Source organism: Microcaecilia unicolor, chromosome 3 (genome assembly GCF_901765095.1).
Source record: "Microcaecilia unicolor chromosome 3, aMicUni1.1, whole genome shotgun sequence".
NCBI lineage: Eukaryota > Metazoa > Chordata > Amphibia > Gymnophiona > Siphonopidae > Microcaecilia > Microcaecilia unicolor.
In genome coordinates, this window is record NC_044033.1 from 31,853,360 (window position 1) to 31,869,999 (window position 16,640).

Consider the following 16,640-nt stretch of genomic DNA (forward strand, 5'->3'; position numbering starts at 1 on the left):
GAAGGCTGCGCAGGCTTCTGTTTCTGTGAGTCTGACGTCCTGCACATACGTGCAGGACGTCAGACTCACAGAAGCAGAAGCCTGCGCGGCCACATTGCTGATCTGCAAGGGCCGACTTCTACATGGAATGTTGGAATAGCAACATTCCATGTAGAATCTCAAATAGTAGCAACAGTGGAGGAGTGACCTAGGGTGGTGGACTTTGTTCAGGCACAGGCAGCTCCTTGTGACTCTGGGCAAGTCACTTAACCCTCCATTGCCCCATGTAAGCCGTATTGAGCCTGCCATGAGTGGGAAAGTGCAGGGTACAAATGTAACAAAAATAAAATAGATACTATTGGAGATTCTACATGGAATGTTGCTACTATTGGACATTCTACATGGAATGTTGCTGTTCCACTAGCAACATTCCATGTAGAAGGCTGCGCAGGCTTCTGTTTCTGTGAGTCTGACGTCCTGCACATACGTGCAGGACGTCAGACTCACAGAAGCAGAAGCCTGCGCGGCCACATTGCTGATCTGCAAGGGCCGACTTCTACATGGAATGTTGGAATAGCAACATTCCATGTAGAATCTCAAATAGTAGCAACAGTGGAGGAGTGACCTAGGGTGGTGGACTTTGTTCAGGCACAGGCAGCTCCTTGTGACTCTGGGCAAGTCACTTAACCCTCCATTGCCCCATGTAAGCCGCATTGAGCCTGCCATGAGTGGGAAAGTGCGGGGTACAAATGTAACAAAAAAAAAAAAAAAAAAAATAGATGACCAAAACAACATTATGGTATTGAAGAGCTGTGGTCAACTAGGGGCTGGTCAAAGTATGAACTTTTCCATTTCTGGTTCGGTTGTTTCCTCTTTTGATCTGATTCATCAGGTTCTTAGTTTTGCCTTAGTTACATTTTATTGTATATGCCTCTGTGCTATTTGCGTGATAATGCGTGGATGCTTTCTGTCATGGCTCCACCTCCTATTTTGGAAGATCTTCTCTGAATCAACTACCTCTTACACGCTTTAGTCACACTTTAACACGTGTCAGTGTGATGCTTGCATGAAGCCCTGGTAAGAATCCACACAGTGGAGTCTCGATTCCTAGAAGTATTGGCAGAAGAGGGTAAATATGACCGGTCGGCTAGTTTTATGACTTACCAGGTTTAAGTTTAACTGGACAATGTGGAATATCTCTGCTATCCAGTTAAGCTAAAACTACACACACAGATTCACTAAATGGCACACAAAATTAGGTGCTGTTATAGAAACAAAGAAACATGACGGCAGATAAAGGTCATATGACCCATCCAGTCTGCCCATCCTCTGTAACCCCTAATTCTTCCTGTTCCTACGTGATCCCAAACCTACCTCTTTACCACTGCTTTCGACTCCTAACTCACTTACCCTGTCCTTTTATCCTCACCTCTTTATTCCCTCACCCTTAATTGTTCTGTCTGTTTACCCGTCTTATCTAGATTGCGAGCTCTTTGAGCAGGGACTGTCTTCTATGTATGGTGTACAGCGCTGCATATGCCTTGTGGCGCTATAGAAATGATAAGTAGATAGATAGATAGATGCTTATCCCATGCCTTTTTAAATTCTGGAACAGTCCTCGACTCCACCACCTCCACGGGAGGCCATTCCACGCCTCCACCACCCTTTCTGTGAAATAATACTTCCTTAGGTTACTCCTAAGCCTATTCCCATTATGACATCACAATATGAGCTCTGGTTACCAGAGACTGAAACTCTTCACACTAAGGGGGGAAAGTAAGCCAAGAACAGGACAATTGAGCCATTGTGACATCACTGATGAGGTTGGCTCTTAGGCATTGGTGGAATAGAAACATAGAAACATGATTGCAGATAAAGGCCATATGACCCATCCAGTCTGCCCATCCTCTGTAACCCCTAATTCTTCCTGTTCCTAAGCGATCCCACATGCTTATACTCTGGAACCGTCCTCGACTCCACCACCTCCACTAGGAGGCCATTCCACGCCTCCACCACCCTTTCTGTGAAATAATACTTCCTTAGGTTACTCCTAAGCCTATTCCCTCTTAACTTTGTCATATGCCCCCTCCTTCCAAAGCTCTCCTTCATTTAAAGAAGGCTCTCTTCCTGTACATAAATGCCCTTGAGATATTTAAACGTCTCTATCATATTTCCTCTCTCCCTCCTCTCTTCCAGCGTCTACATGTTGAGGTTCGTAACCCTGTCCCTATAATTTTTGCATTCAAGACCGCTTACTAATTTCGTAGCCGCCCTCAGGACCAACTCCATCCTGTTTATATCTTTCCGTAGGTGCGGCCTCCAGAAATGCACGCAGTACTCCAAATGGGGCCTCACCAGAGACTTATACAACGGCACTATCACCTCCTTTTTCCTGCTGGTCATGCCTCTCTTTATGCACCCAAGCATCCTTCTGGCTTTGGCCGTCGCTTTTTCTACCTGTTTGAAAGCTTTAAGGTCGTCCGACACAATCACCCCCAAGTCCCGCTCTTCCTTCGTACACTGAAGCACTACACCCCATGTAGTTATGATCCATGCTAAGATGGCATTCTGTAAAGGACGCTCTGCGCAGTGCGTCCTTTACAGAACACTAGCTCAACAGGCTGCCCGTGCCTAACTGTGGACGCCAGCACTTACACGTGCCTAAAGTCGGTGTAAATTCTCGCACCCAACTGATGGCAGGCATTCAAAGCCAGGTATTTTATATCACTGGGCCTAATTTCTCGGAGCACCCCGATGCACCCATGGTACTTTGATGGCCACAGCCCCTTTTGAGTTCCATGTTATGAGTTGCATGAAATTTAGGTGTGCATGTTATAGGACACGGGGCAGATCCACACGTAACTCCTAATTACTGCCAAGTTATTAATAAATTAATGAATTAATTAATAAAGAGAGAGTGGTAGATACTTGGAATGCCCTCCCGTGGGAGGTGGTGGAGATGAAAACGGTAACGGAATTCAGCAATGCGTGGGATAAACACAAAGGAATCCTGTTCAGAAGGAACGGATCCTCAGAAGCTTAGCGGAGATTGGGTGGCAGCACTGGGTAATTGGGAATCAAAGCTAGTGCTGGGCAGACTTCTACGGTCTGTGCCCTGAAAATGGCAAGGACAAATCAAGGTCAGGTATGCACATAAAGTAGCATATATGAATTTATCTTGTTGGGCAGACTGGATGGACCGTAAAGGTCTATATCTGCCATCATCTACTATGTTGTTATGTTATGTTATGTTATTTATTTATTTATTGGGGTTTATTAATCACCTTTATGAAGAGACTCACCCGAGGCAGCATACAGTAGGTACAATTTAACATAGAAATTATAATTTTGTTAACAGCCTAACAATAGTCAAATAACCAAGAATAAACATAAATACAATAAAATGAGGTAAACCTGAAAACAGTAAATTGAAACCTAATAATAGAACCACTCTGCAACAGTATCAAAAATATAAACATTTAACAAGCAAATAAGTGCTTGTTAACGCCAATAATTGATTGTTAGCGCTTAATTGACTAATTCATTTACACAGGGATCTGGGGGAGAATGCCTGTAATGCCGTCTCAACATAACCAGATATATTTTCATGAGCCAGTCCAAAGGTCTGCGGCGATCAGCTAGGAGAGGAAGGAATTTTAAAACGCCAAGATTTGTCAGACGACTCCTGAAGTTACCCAGACAGATCATTTGAATATCACTCTCTGGAAGGATAAAGTGAGGATAAAGTGGAATTTTGCACTATCTTCACATCAGAATCTCCCAACCAGTTTCCTGCTTCTTTAAGAGCAGTCCTGACATAAAACTTATCCCGAGCATGGTATCACCATTAATAACTTGTATGTCAGTATTGCAGCTATTTAAGATTTGACTTGTTATAAGAAGTTTGATTAAAGACAAAGCACCAGGTTCTATGTAGGTTTCCAAAAGCTGGACGTTCAAATTTGGGCATGAATCCCAGATCTGTACATAAACTAATTAGTTAGTGAGCCATTAATAATCGATAATTGGTGTTAATTGGAACTTATTTGGGTTAACATGCAGATCTGCCTTGCACCTGTTCCCTAAAATGCGCATGTAAACTTTATAGCATGCAACTCAAAAGGGGGTGTGGCCATGGAAGGGACACGAGCAGGTGCGAGGCATTGCCAGAAACTAGGCGCAGTGTTATTGACTAGGGTCATTTATGCGCCCAAGAGCCATTAGTTGCATGCCAGCATGGGAGGCGGGGCTGGTGGTTGGGAGGCGGGGATAGTGCTAGGCAGACTTATACGGTCTGTGCCCTGAAGAGGACAGGTACAAATCAAGGTAGGGTATACACAAAAAGTAGCACATATGAGTTTGTCTTGTTGGGCAGACTGGATGGACCATGCAGGTCTTTTTCTGCCGTCATCTACTATGTTACTATGTATTTACCCAGGTTTGCATCCAAAGTTTATTTATTTATTTGTTGCATTTGTGGCTTACAGTGTTCTGTCATGGCATTCGCCATTCCAGAGTAAAAGATACAATTGTGTTCAGTTCTGGTCGCCTCATCTCAAAAAAGATATAAAGGAATTGGAGACAGTGCAGAGAAGGGCGACAAAATGATAAAAGGGATGGAACGACTACCTTATGAGGAGAGGTTAAGACGGCTAGGACTCTTTAGCCTGGAGAAAAGGCGGCTGAGGGGTGATATGATAGAGGTCTACAAAATAATGAGTGGGGTAGAGCGGACAGATGTGAAGCGTTTGTTTACACTTTCTAACAATAATAGAACCAGGGGACAAGATGAAATTAGAATGTGGTAGGTTTAAAACAAATCGGAGAAAGATTTTCTTTACTCAGCGCGTAGTTAGACTCTGGAACTCATTGCCGGAGAAGGTAGTGACGGCAGCTGGCCTTGCTGAGTTTAAAGGGGGTCTGTACAGATTCCTGAAGGAAAAGTCCATTGATCGTTATTAAATTTTGGGTTTTTGCCAGGTTCTTTGGGCCTGGATTGGCCGCTGTCGGAGACAGAGTGCTGGGCTTGATGTACCTTTGGTCTTTTCCCAGTGTGGCAGTGCTTGTGTACTTATGATAACATAATAGAAATTAAGCAATTAGGTATAGAGGGGAAACATTCAGAATATTAGGTAAGTGGTGGTGCGTTACAGTTCCTATTATGGATCGTTGTGGTATGCCTTGTTGAAGAGATAAGTCTTCAGCGATTTACGAAAGTTGATTAGGTCGTAAATTATTTTCAGATCAAATGGCAATGCATTCCACAACTGCGTGCTCATGTAGGAAAAGCTGGACGCATGTGTTAATCTGTATTTTCGTCCTTTACAGCTGGGGAAGTGAAGATTTGGGAATGTACGTGCTGATCTTTTAGCATTCCTGTTAGGCCTAGAGCACCCTGTGCCGATTACTAGTTTATTGCGGATCTTCCTGGCGCTTATCTTTGAGCGCCATTTATAGAATTTTCCCCCAAATAGCAGATATCTGCGGAAAGTGTTGCAGAATCTGAAAAGAGTGCCGGTCCTGGAAGTGGGGATTAATTAAAGCTTGTTTACCGATTCTATTTTTGGCATAAAAAGAGTCTCGTGTAAACACTGGAACAAGCATTCTGGGAAACCTCAAAGCCACTGGACAATTACTTGTGCATTATCTGTCAACAATGCAAGATTATAAACAGTCACCATCGTTCTTATCTGCCATCAAATTCTCTGTTTCTGTGTTTATTGTCTTCTTTTAAGCTTCCCAGAAATCAGCTGTGAAATAAAAATATGGAAACGAGCAAAGTAGTAAACCGTTGAATGGTCATAAATCTTGGACTATGGCTAAGCAGAAGAGGGAATGTAGTGCTTTTCAACAGAGTGTTTAAGGGCTATAGCAGCAAGTCAATGGAGAGGCATGAAAACTCCTCCCCTCCTCCCACCCTCCAAATCAGATTCGGATCAATAGCCCTCTATTGCCCAAGATTGTGAGCCCACTAGGGACAGAGGAAATACCTGCATATACTGCATATATATGTTCTATATAGCTCGTCTTAAGTTTTGCATGCAAATCTGGTCGTATTCTGGATTTGCATGCGCAGCTTAATTAAAGGTACGTATATACCAGGTTATATGCAGTATGCTAGGTGCATACTTTCCAATTAGCACTGATAATTGCCAATTAACAAGCAATTATTGACACAATTGGCACAACTGTCTTAAGCGTATTCTGTACCATGATGCGCGTAAATTCTGAGTCGCATACTTGCAAAGGGGGCGTAGCCATGGTTGTGAAATGGGCAAATCATGGGCTTCTAAAATCTATGCACACTGCTATAGAATACACCTGGTCTGCGCCTCAGTGGCGTAGCTACGTGGGGCCACAGGGGCCTGGGCCCCCGTAGATTTGGCCTTGGACCCCCCCTGCCGACGACTCTCTCGTCCCCCCCTCCCGCCGCCATCCCGCCGTCAGAAACAGTCAGAACGAAGCCTTGCGTGGGAAGAAGAGGACCTCGGCTGGCGGGGCTTGGGCAGAATTAGTCACTGATATTTATTTACTTATTTATTTATTTGTTGCATTTGTATCCCACATTTTCCCACCTATTTGCAGGCTCAATGTGGCTTACATAGTGCCGTAATGGCGATTGCCGTTTCCGGATTGAGAAATACAAAATGGTTCTTAAGTGACAGAGAGGGGCATAATCGAACGAAAACGTCTATCTCCATGGGCGTTTATCTCCGAGAACGGGTCCATGAAGGGGCGGACCCAACCGTATTTTCGAAAAAAATAGACGTCCATGTTTTATTCGCCAAGTTGTGAGCTGGGCGTTTTTGCTTTTCAGCGATAATGGAAAATGAAATCGCCCAGCTCAAAAACGAATAAATCCAAGGCATTTGTTCTTGGGAGGGGCCAGGAGTCGTAGTGCACTGTCCCCCCTCACATGCCAGGACACCAACCGGGCACCCTAGGGGGCACTTTTACAAAAACAAAACAAAAGGTAAAAGAGCTCCCACGTGCATAGCACCCTTCCCTTGTGTGTTGAGCCCCCCAAATCCCCCTCAAAACCCACTGCCCACAAGTCTACACCATTACTATAGCCCTAAGGGGTGAAGGGGGCACCTACATGTGGGTACAGTGGGTTTGGGGGGGTTGGACAACTAAGCATTAAGCAGCACAATTGTAACAGGTAGTGGGGGGGATGGGCCTGGGTCCACCTGCCTGAAGTCCACTGCACCCCCTAACAACTGCTCCAGGGACCTGCATACTGCTGGCAGGGAGGTGGGTATGACATTTGAGGCTGAAAATAAAAAGTTGTGAAACATCATTTTTTGTGGTGGGAGGGGGTTTGTGACCACTGGGGGAGTCAGGGGAGGTCATCCCTGATTCCCTCCAGTGGTCATCTGGTCATTTAGGGCACTTTTTGGGGCCTTATTCATAGAAAAACAGAGTCCAGGAAAAGTGCCCTAAATTCTCGCTAAAAACGCATATTTTTTTTCCATTATCGGCGAAAGGCGCCCATCTCTGATCGCCCGATAACCACGCCCCAGTTCCGCCTTCACCACGCCTTCGACACGCCCCCATCAACTTTGTCCGCATCCGCGACGGAGTGCAGTTGAAATCGTCCAAATTCGGCTTTCGATTATACCGGTTTATTCGTTTTTGTGAGATAAACGTCTATCTCCCGATTTGGGTCACAATATAGGCGTTTTTCTATTTCGATTATAAGCAGGAGAGTAGATTAAGCAATCGAGTGTAGCGAGTTCATTTCTGGCATGAGAAATAGAGTGGTCTTGCTATAGAGTTCATGAGTGACAAGGAAAGTTAAGCAATCAAGTGTAGAGAGTTTGTTTCTGGAATGAGAAGTAGAGTGGTATAACGATAAAGTTCATTAGTGCCAAAGTACAGTTAAGCAATCCAGTGTCGAGAGTTCGGTGTTGTCCCGTTTTGGTATAGGTTTTGTTGTCTGGTATTTAGGATGGATCATTGAGGTATGCCTTTTCGAACAAGTTGGTTTTTAATAACTTTCGGAAGTTTGTTAGGTCGTGTATTGTTTTGATGGCAGTCGGCAGGGCGTTCCATAGTTGCGTGCTTATGTAGGAGAAGCTGGATGCATATGTTGATTTATACTTTAGTCCTTTGCAACTGGGGTAGTGAAGATTCAGGAACGTGCGTGCTGATCTTTTTGCGTTTCTGTTTGGTAAGTCTACAAGGTTTGTCATGTATACCAGGGCCTCGCCGTGAATAATTTTATGAACCAGGGTACAGATTTTGAACGCAATACGTTCTTTAAGTGGGAGCCAGTGTAGCTTTTCTCTTAGGGGTTTGGCGCTTTGTATTTCATTTTTCCAAATATGAGTCTGGCTGCAGTGTTTTGGGCGGTTTGGAGTTTCTTAATGATTTGTTCTTTGCATCCGGCATAGATTGCATTGCAGTAGTCTAGGTGGCTTAGCACCATTGATTTTATCAGGCAGTGGAATATTTCCCTTGGGAAGAAAGGTTTTACTCTTTTGAGTTTCCACATTGAGTGGAACATATTTTCTTTGTTGTATTTCTTTGTTGATATCCAGTCACGGGCCATGTCCGGATGCCGGCATTGAATATTCGGGGTTATTTGAAAGTGCACTGGCCACCAGAGCTTGTGTGAGTCCTGGCTGATGTTCAGCTGGGGCCCACAAAAGACAGTTATGCCAGACCTGGTGAATATTGACCGGGACCCACAGTAAGAGGGCCTCTGCACCTCCCTCCACCCCAGTCCTGATCCCCCATCCCTCTCTCCCCCTGAAACATCTGCTAGGTCCAGGCTGATCCTCCACCCCCGAAAGCCCCCCCCCCCAAGTGGTTTAGGTGGGGCATATGGACAGGAGCGATGCTTACTTGCTTTTACCATCAAGGGACTGAGAATGTAAGCTGGGGGAGGGTGCTTACAGGGGTGGGGGGAATCCCTGGGGGAGTAAATTGCCATTGCAGGGAGTGGGAGGGAAGAGGGATCAGTTGCAGTTCTGAGGGTAGGATGGATGATGGGGGATCAGAAGGGGGGGTCTGTTGCTGTTTGAGGGGGTGGGAAAGAGGGAGAGGAGATCTGACCAGATTCCCTTTAAGTGGGTTCCAGCCAATATCCATCCAGGACCCAAATAAGAGTCTTATGCGGGTGTTTTGCTGCATAATGGCCGGGATCGACATATATCCCAGTGGCTGCTTCCTAACCGGTTAGGTCTGGTATTCAGTGCTGGTGCCCATTTAGGGCTCAGTAGCAAGCGACAGTATGCATTTGAAAAAACATTCACCATCACCGGCTGAATTTTGACTGGAATCTGTAAAAGATGAAAGGCACATAATAATATTAAAGTACAATTTTATTTACAAATGCGTTAAACAAATGTTCTTATTTTAATCTGTTAATGTGCTTATATTACGGAATCCGAAATATAAGCACATGAGTAGTACATGCTAATTCACACATTGACTGCATGCTGTGTTAGGGGGAAGGTTATGGGCAGGGACTGCACATCGCAGTTAGGAGGTGGCAGCCATGAGGTGCTGTCACTTATGCAGTGAGAAGATTAGCTCAAGTTATCTGCAGCAGGGCCTATAGGAATAATATGGGAGCTGCTGCAGATAACTTGAGTTAATCTTTAGTAAAGGACCCCCTTAGTGAAGAGCACTTACCACTTCCTCAAGAATAATTTTAATGTGTGGTCATTTCAGAGGACATGCTGGACATACCCCTAATGATTAGTGCATGGCACTGTTCCCTCTAAGCTGAGCGGGAGTCCTCCAACTGCATTGCTACTAGTAGGGGGTGGTGTTTCAATAGTGTGTGTCCAATTGCTAGCGACAAGCAGGTTCCTTGGAGTCCTGCAAAGCTTGCCTGTTCCTCACTATTGAAAGAGCACCACCCACTGGCAGGACTGTAGGTGGAGGACTCCCGCTCAGCTTAGAGGGAACTGTGCCATGGTAGCTAATCGTTAGCGCACCTTAGTAAAAGGATCCCAAAGTGTGGTTTGTGCAAAACCTTACCATACTTTAACCAAAGAGTCCCTAAGAAATATTGTGGGCCACAGCTGCTGATACATGCCACACATTTGTGTATATGCTATGCTTATGGTTACCATATGTCCGGATTTACCCGGACATGTCCTCTTTTTCAGGACATGTCCGGGCGTCCGGACGGGTTATGCCAGTCTGCCCGTTTGTCTGGATTTCTGGACAAACGGGCAGGCGGGCCTCCCCCCCCCCCTTACTTACTATCTACTGCCCTGGTGGTCTAGTGACCTCTTCGAGGCAGGAAAGAGCCCCCTCTTTCCTGCCCGGAGCGCTGCCTTGCCCTGCATCCTGTTGCTGTGACGGTCTCGGGATTCAAATGGCCGCCGAGAGTTGAAGCGGCCTCGCGAGACTTCAACTCTCGGTGGCCATTTTGAATCCCGAGACCGTCACAGCAACAGGATGCAGGGCAAGGACAGAGCTCCGGGCAGGAAAGAGGGGACTCTTTTCTGCTCCGAAGAGGTCACTAGACCACCAGGGCAGTAGAGAGTAAGTAAGGGGAGGGGAGCTGACGGGGGGGGGAGGGCAGGGGAGGGGAATATGTGACCTGGGGGGAGGGGAATATGTGACAGGGGGCGGGGTGAGGATGCGAAAGGGGCGGGGCAAGGGGTGGGGCGGGGCATGTGTCCTCTTTTTCAGAGGACAAAATATGGTAACCCTAGCTATGCTACTTTCAAATGATAAATTGGTGGTTGTAAAATATGCAGAAACATGAGCAGCAGCCTTTTCAGTTGCTGGTCCTATAATATCGAATGGGCTGCCGGGCTACTTGAGGTTATGTAGGAGTGTGGAACAGTTTAGGAAATGTCTAAAACCACACATTTTGTAAATCATGGGGTTGACTTTCTGTGTAGATTGTTTATGAACAGTTTGGGGACCTTTTACTAAACTGTGTAATCACCTACGCGCATCCTATGCTTGTCAATTTTGAAACTACCGCTTTCCTGCTCGCGACGCTAACCGGTCAGTAATTGGCATTGTACGTGCATAGACCATTACTGCCAGGTTAACGCATGAGACCTTACTGCTAGGTCAGTGGGTGGTGGTAAGCCCAAAATGGACGTGCGCCAATTTTTATTTTGCCGCACGTCCATTTTCAGTCCCCCAAAAAGGCCTTTTTTGCAGGTGCACTGAAAAATGGACCTGCGCGCATCCAATACACGCGTCTACACCAGCGCAGGCCACTTTTCGGCACACCTTAGTAACAGGACCCTTTTGTTAGTTGGTCTGATTCTGGACAGTTTATTTGTTTGCTGATTTTGTTATTTATGTATGTTTTTATGCACTTCGCTTAGTTGTAGGGGATTAGAAATTTGTAAGTAAAAGTCATAAATAAATACTAGAGGTGATTTGCAATTTGTTATATAGATTTTTTTTTTTTTTTTTTTAGTATTTGTTTTTTATTTCTGCTTCACTTCTTTCTTCCTGTAGTTCCTGGCCTAATTAGAAAGGACATTCTGTATTCCGAAGGGGTTTTCTTGTCTGATGAATAGTTTTTTCAGTTTAGAATCTTAGGGGCCCTTTTAGTAAGCCGTGGCAAATCTTGGCTTAATGCGTGCTAACATGGGTGCTTCACTCACGCTAAGCCCGGATTTACCGTGGGGGTACATCAAGGGTGTTTTTTTTGTTGCACGTCCCATGCGGGACTTGCAAAAAACTAATGTGGGAGAACTTAACCACCTCCTGTTTAGGAGGTGCTAACCCCTGGATTCTATAAATGGTGACTAAAATTGTGCACGTAAATCAGAATGTCTAGCCAGTTTGCATACGCAAAGTAACTGTTTAACAAGTTAATCAGCGCCCAATAATTGGCCGCTAACAAGCAATTATTGGTACTAATTATAATTTACTCCAAAAATACTAGGACTAGGGGGCATGCGATGAAGCTACAATGTAGTAAATTTAAAACGAATCGGAGAAAACTTTTCTTCACTCAACGTGTAATTAAACTCTGGAATTCGTTGCCAGAGAATGTGGTAAAGGCGGTTAGCTTAGCGGAGTTTAAAAAAGGTTTGGACGGCTTCCTAAAGGAAAAGTCCATAGACCGTTATTAAATGGACTTGGGGAAAATCCACTATTTCTGGGATAAGCAGTATAAAATGTTTTGTACTTTTTTGGGATCTTGCTAGGTATTTGTGACCTGGATTGGCCACTGTTGGAAACAGGATGCTGGGCTCGATGGACCTTTGGTCTGTCCCAGTATGGCAATACTTATGTAACTTTCTAAGCATATTCTGTAAAGTGATGCGCGTAAATTCTAATGCGCGGATCTCAAAACGGGTTGTGGCCATGAGAGAGGGGCATGGGTGGATCATGGGCATTCCTAAACGTTACATGCACTGTTATAGAATATGCCCGATCCGTGCCTAAATAAAACATGGGCATATGTGCCAAGTTTTACTTGGTGTAATTGGCTGCACCTAAATTTTAGTCATGGGGTGGCCACTAAGTGTATTCTATAAACCATGCTTAACTTTAGGCAAAGTTTATAGAATAGTGGTAATGCAGGTTTTAATCTGGCCCTAAGTGCACCCACGTTGTCTTCGTATCCAGTAAGCATGCGCTAATCAGAACATGCTAATTGGAAACACTTCCATGCCCATTCCCCGCCCATGCCATGCTCCCTCTCCCAAAATATATTTTTTTAAAATAATGAGTGATTAGCACGTGGTAAGAGGCAATCTACCAAAAAATGTCTCGATGCATTTTGTGGTAGGCCTTTTTCCTGCATTAAGCACCAATTAGCATGCAACGTGGTTTAATAAAACGGCCCCATGATTTCTTGTTAAATGAAGGCATATGAATGCTCACTGTGACCCATCTCTTTGTATCAGTCTGTGCAGACAGTGAGACCGAGACAGACTCAGACAATCAGCTGGACAATTTGTACCTGAAAGCCTTGGAAGGCTTTATTGCTGTGGTCACCCAGGATGGAGACATGATCTTTCTGTCGGAGAACATCAACAAATATATGGGCCTCACCCAGGTATGACACGAGACGTTTCAATCCTCTTTCAGTTTTGTGGCGTTTGTGATACACCTTTTGAAATAAATACAAATAATTACACAGTAAATAAAAAAAAAACTGGTAATAAATCAAGAACTCATCAATTAATATTGAAAGTGTTAAAATGTTTTTATGTTACAAGGAAGGAAAACGGAGGAAAAAGATCTCAGAGGTCATTTTACCAAGCTGCATTAGGGGCTTATCACAGGACGCACTCAGGCATCCTGTGGTCACTTTTGTAATGTGCGTGTGCTGAAACATTTTTCTTTTTCTGTTTTTGAGGGGGCTTTTCAGGGGCGGAGAGTGGGTGTTCCTGCACTAACCAGTTAGCGCATCTACATTATTACATGCTAATGAGTCAGTGGCGTAGCTACGTGGGGCCAGGGGGGCCTGGGCCCCCTTGGATTTGGCCCTGGATCCCCCTGCCGACGACTCTCTCGACCCCCCCCCCCCCCGCCGTTGCCTGCCTTTGCTGGCGGGAGACCCCAACCCCCGCCAGCCGAGGTCCTCTTCTTCCCGCAAAAGGCTTCCTTCTGTTTCTGACGTCCTGCACGACAACGTGGACGACAACGAGGACCTCGGCTGGTAGGGGTTGGGGTCCCCTGCCAGCAAAGGTAGGCGATGGTGGGTTGGTGGCGGGACGGGGGGGTCGAGAGGGTCATCGGCAGGGGGGGGGGCAAAGTTGGTGGTGGCGGCGGCAGCGGGGTCGGCAATGGCGGGGGGGGGGGGGCTAAAATGTGCCCCTTCACCTCGGGTTCTGGACCCCCTTCCACCGAAGTCTGCCTACGCCCCTGTAATGAGTTAGTGCTCAGATAATGCAGAAGCTCTTATCACCTACAAAATGTGTGTCGGTAAGTGCTCACGCCAGGGGCGTATCTGCGTGGGGCCACAGGGGCCTGGGCCCCCGCAGATTTCGCCCTGGCCCCCCTCCCCACCGTCAACCCTCCCCCGCTGCTTACTTTTGCTGGCGGGGGGCCGAACTGGATTCAACCAATCAGCACTGCAGCGTTACTTCCTTAAAGCACATGGCCACGGAGGAAGACGAAATATGGAGATTGCGGGTCGGACCTCGGCTGGCGGGGGTTGGGGCCCCCCGCCAGCAAAAGTAAGCAACGGGGGAGGGTTGACGGCGGGGAGGGGGTGGAGAGAGGCGGCGGCGGCGGCGGGGGGGGGGGAGGGAGGCAAAAATGTGCCCCCCCTCTCTGGCTCTGGCCCCCCCTACCGCCGGATTCCAGATACGCCCCTGGCTCACGCAATAATTTAAAAATAAATGGTCACAAGCTAATGGCCTTAATACAAAAAAATACAAAATTGGCCATTTTACGATGGCAGTAAAAATGGCCTTAGCGTGCAGGAGAAACCCATGTAAGGTCGCACTAAGGCCAGGTTTGGCTGCAGCTTACTGATAGGACCCCTCAGTAAATTACATTTGGATATTTCTATTACCTTCCCAAGCTATCTAATAAAGGGCCTTGTTTACAAAGGTGTGCTAGCATTTTTAGCGTGTGCACAAAATTAGCACGTGTTAATGTGTAGGCGCCCAAAGGAATATTGCGGGCACCTACACAGAACGCGCTAAAAACACTAATGCACCTCTAGTGCGGATTTTTAAACTAAGGGCCAAATTGTTCGTTATAATCATTGGTTTTAAACAACCACCACGGGAATATATGAGAAACTAGTAAAAGAGGCCCGTTTCCAGCAGAAAGGAAACGGGCGCTAGCAAGGTTCCAGGATCCCCTCCCTCACCACTCCTCCTCCCCCCTCCCCCACCCCATCCTCTGGCCCCCTCCACCCCCTCATCACCTCCCTCCTCCCCTCTTCCTCCTCCCCCCTCCTCATCATCCCCCTCCTCCCTTTCTCCCCATCACCCCCTCCTCCCCCTCTCCTCCTCCCCCTCCCGTCCCCCTCCTCCCTTCCCCCCAGGACCCTGCCACCCTCTCTCGTCTGAGGACCGCCACCCCTCCCCCTCTCGTCTCAGGACCCCCCTCCCCCTCTCTCGTCTCAGGACCTCCACCCCTCCCCATCCCCCCTTTCTCTCGTCTCAGGACCCCCCCTCCTCCGATTTCCACTGCCCAGCGCCGCCCTCTGTGGCCTCCGAGCGCAAGGAGGACGTGTGCCCCAGCCCTTCCTACGTGGCAAGTACTGTTTAAAAAGTTTTACCTCCTGCTCGGCCGGCAACACTCAAGTCCACCAAGTACAGACGCCACCAGACAGGCTGTGGTTCGCTGTTCCTCTGGTCTTGCCCTTATTTCCTGTTTGCAGAAGGGCGGGACCAGAGGAACAGCTGAAACAGCAGCGAAACCAAAGGCTGTCTGAAGCGGCGTCTGTACTTGCTGGAGTTGAGTGTTGCCGGCCGAGCAGGAGGTAAAACTGTTTAAACAGCAGCTGCCAAGTACCCCGCACACGTCCTCCTTGAAGTTGGAGGCCACAGAGACAGAGGGAGGGAGGCGCTGGGTGGCGGAAATGGGAGGAGAGGGGGGGCGTGGAACTCGAACGGCAGTGGGGCCGTCGCGGCCCGTGGAACTCGGACGACGGGAGTGGAAGGAGGGAGGTTGGGGATCATGGAACTCGGGGGGGGCCGTTTGGTTACTCACCTCCGGTGGCTGCTGCTGGGTTCCCTTCCTTCTCACTTCCCATTGGTCCGCCCTGTGACGTCATCCCCAGGGCGGACCAATAGGAACTCGGTTACGAACCCAGGCAGCCAGACGGAAGTGCAGAGGTCCAAATTATTATACAGGAAGTTATCTGTGAAACTTAAATTATTATCTGAAAGAACATCTTCAAGGAAACATTACACTGCACCGCAGTACATTTATTTACAAATACCTTGTGTTGATAACGTAGCTTTCCCCAAAAAGTTGCATCTCAAAAACAACAGTATTATGATTCATATAATATATTGTGATAGAATGATCTTCCTTTAAGAACTTGTCCAAAAATGTTTGATATTGCACATTTGTGTCGCTATAATCTGCAATCCATAAAACTTTTAAAAAGAGTGAAGTACTCATCTTAGTTCAAATTATGGAGTTGCACAGGGATAGAAATTTTACCCGTCCCTGCCCATCCCTGTCGGAATCTAACCCATCCCCACTGGAATCTATTCCGTCCCCCCCTTCACCGCCCATCCATGCAAGTAATCTCATCCATCCCGCCCGTCCCCTGTACTAAAATAACCCAACCTATGCCATCATTCTGGAAATTAAACATATCACAGATGTACATTTCCCAAACGTAGTCCAGTTGGTAACTAAAATCAAATATTTTTTCGACCTTTGAAGCCTGAGTATTTTATTTTTCCATTCGATTTTGTCTGTGTCTTCTGATTTCCTCTGGTTTTTCCCTGTCTTTCCAAAGTCTTCTGTCTATTTGGCATTTCTTCTTTCTCCATGTCTGCTATCCATCTTCCCTGTGTCCCTATCTATCCCGTCCAGCACCTCTCTTCTGTGTCCCTGTTCCTGGGTTACCATATGGCTCCAGAAAAAGGAGGACGGATTGAGCCAGCCGGGTTTTACTTCCATTGCTTTCAAAGCAATGGAAGTAAAACCCGGCTGGCTCAATCCGTCCTTCCTTTTTCTGGAGCCATATGGTAACCCAGTACTGCTCCCCATGGGTCTAGCCCATCTCCCCTCCT

The 16,640-nt window shown here is 46.7% G+C and overlaps 1 protein-coding gene across 1 annotated transcript in view; it reads left to right on the plus strand.

Annotated features, from left to right (window-relative positions):
• The window catches only part of EPAS1 (endothelial PAS domain protein 1), a 307,265-nt gene that overhangs the window by 188,161 nt on the left and 102,464 nt on the right, over window positions 1-16,640 (plus strand). The window contains exon 3 of the mRNA XM_030195810.1: window positions 12,831-12,982. Coding sequence (XP_030051670.1) covers window positions 12,831-12,982 — 152 coding nt within the window. The remainder of the gene's footprint in view (window positions 1-12,830; window positions 12,983-16,640) is intronic.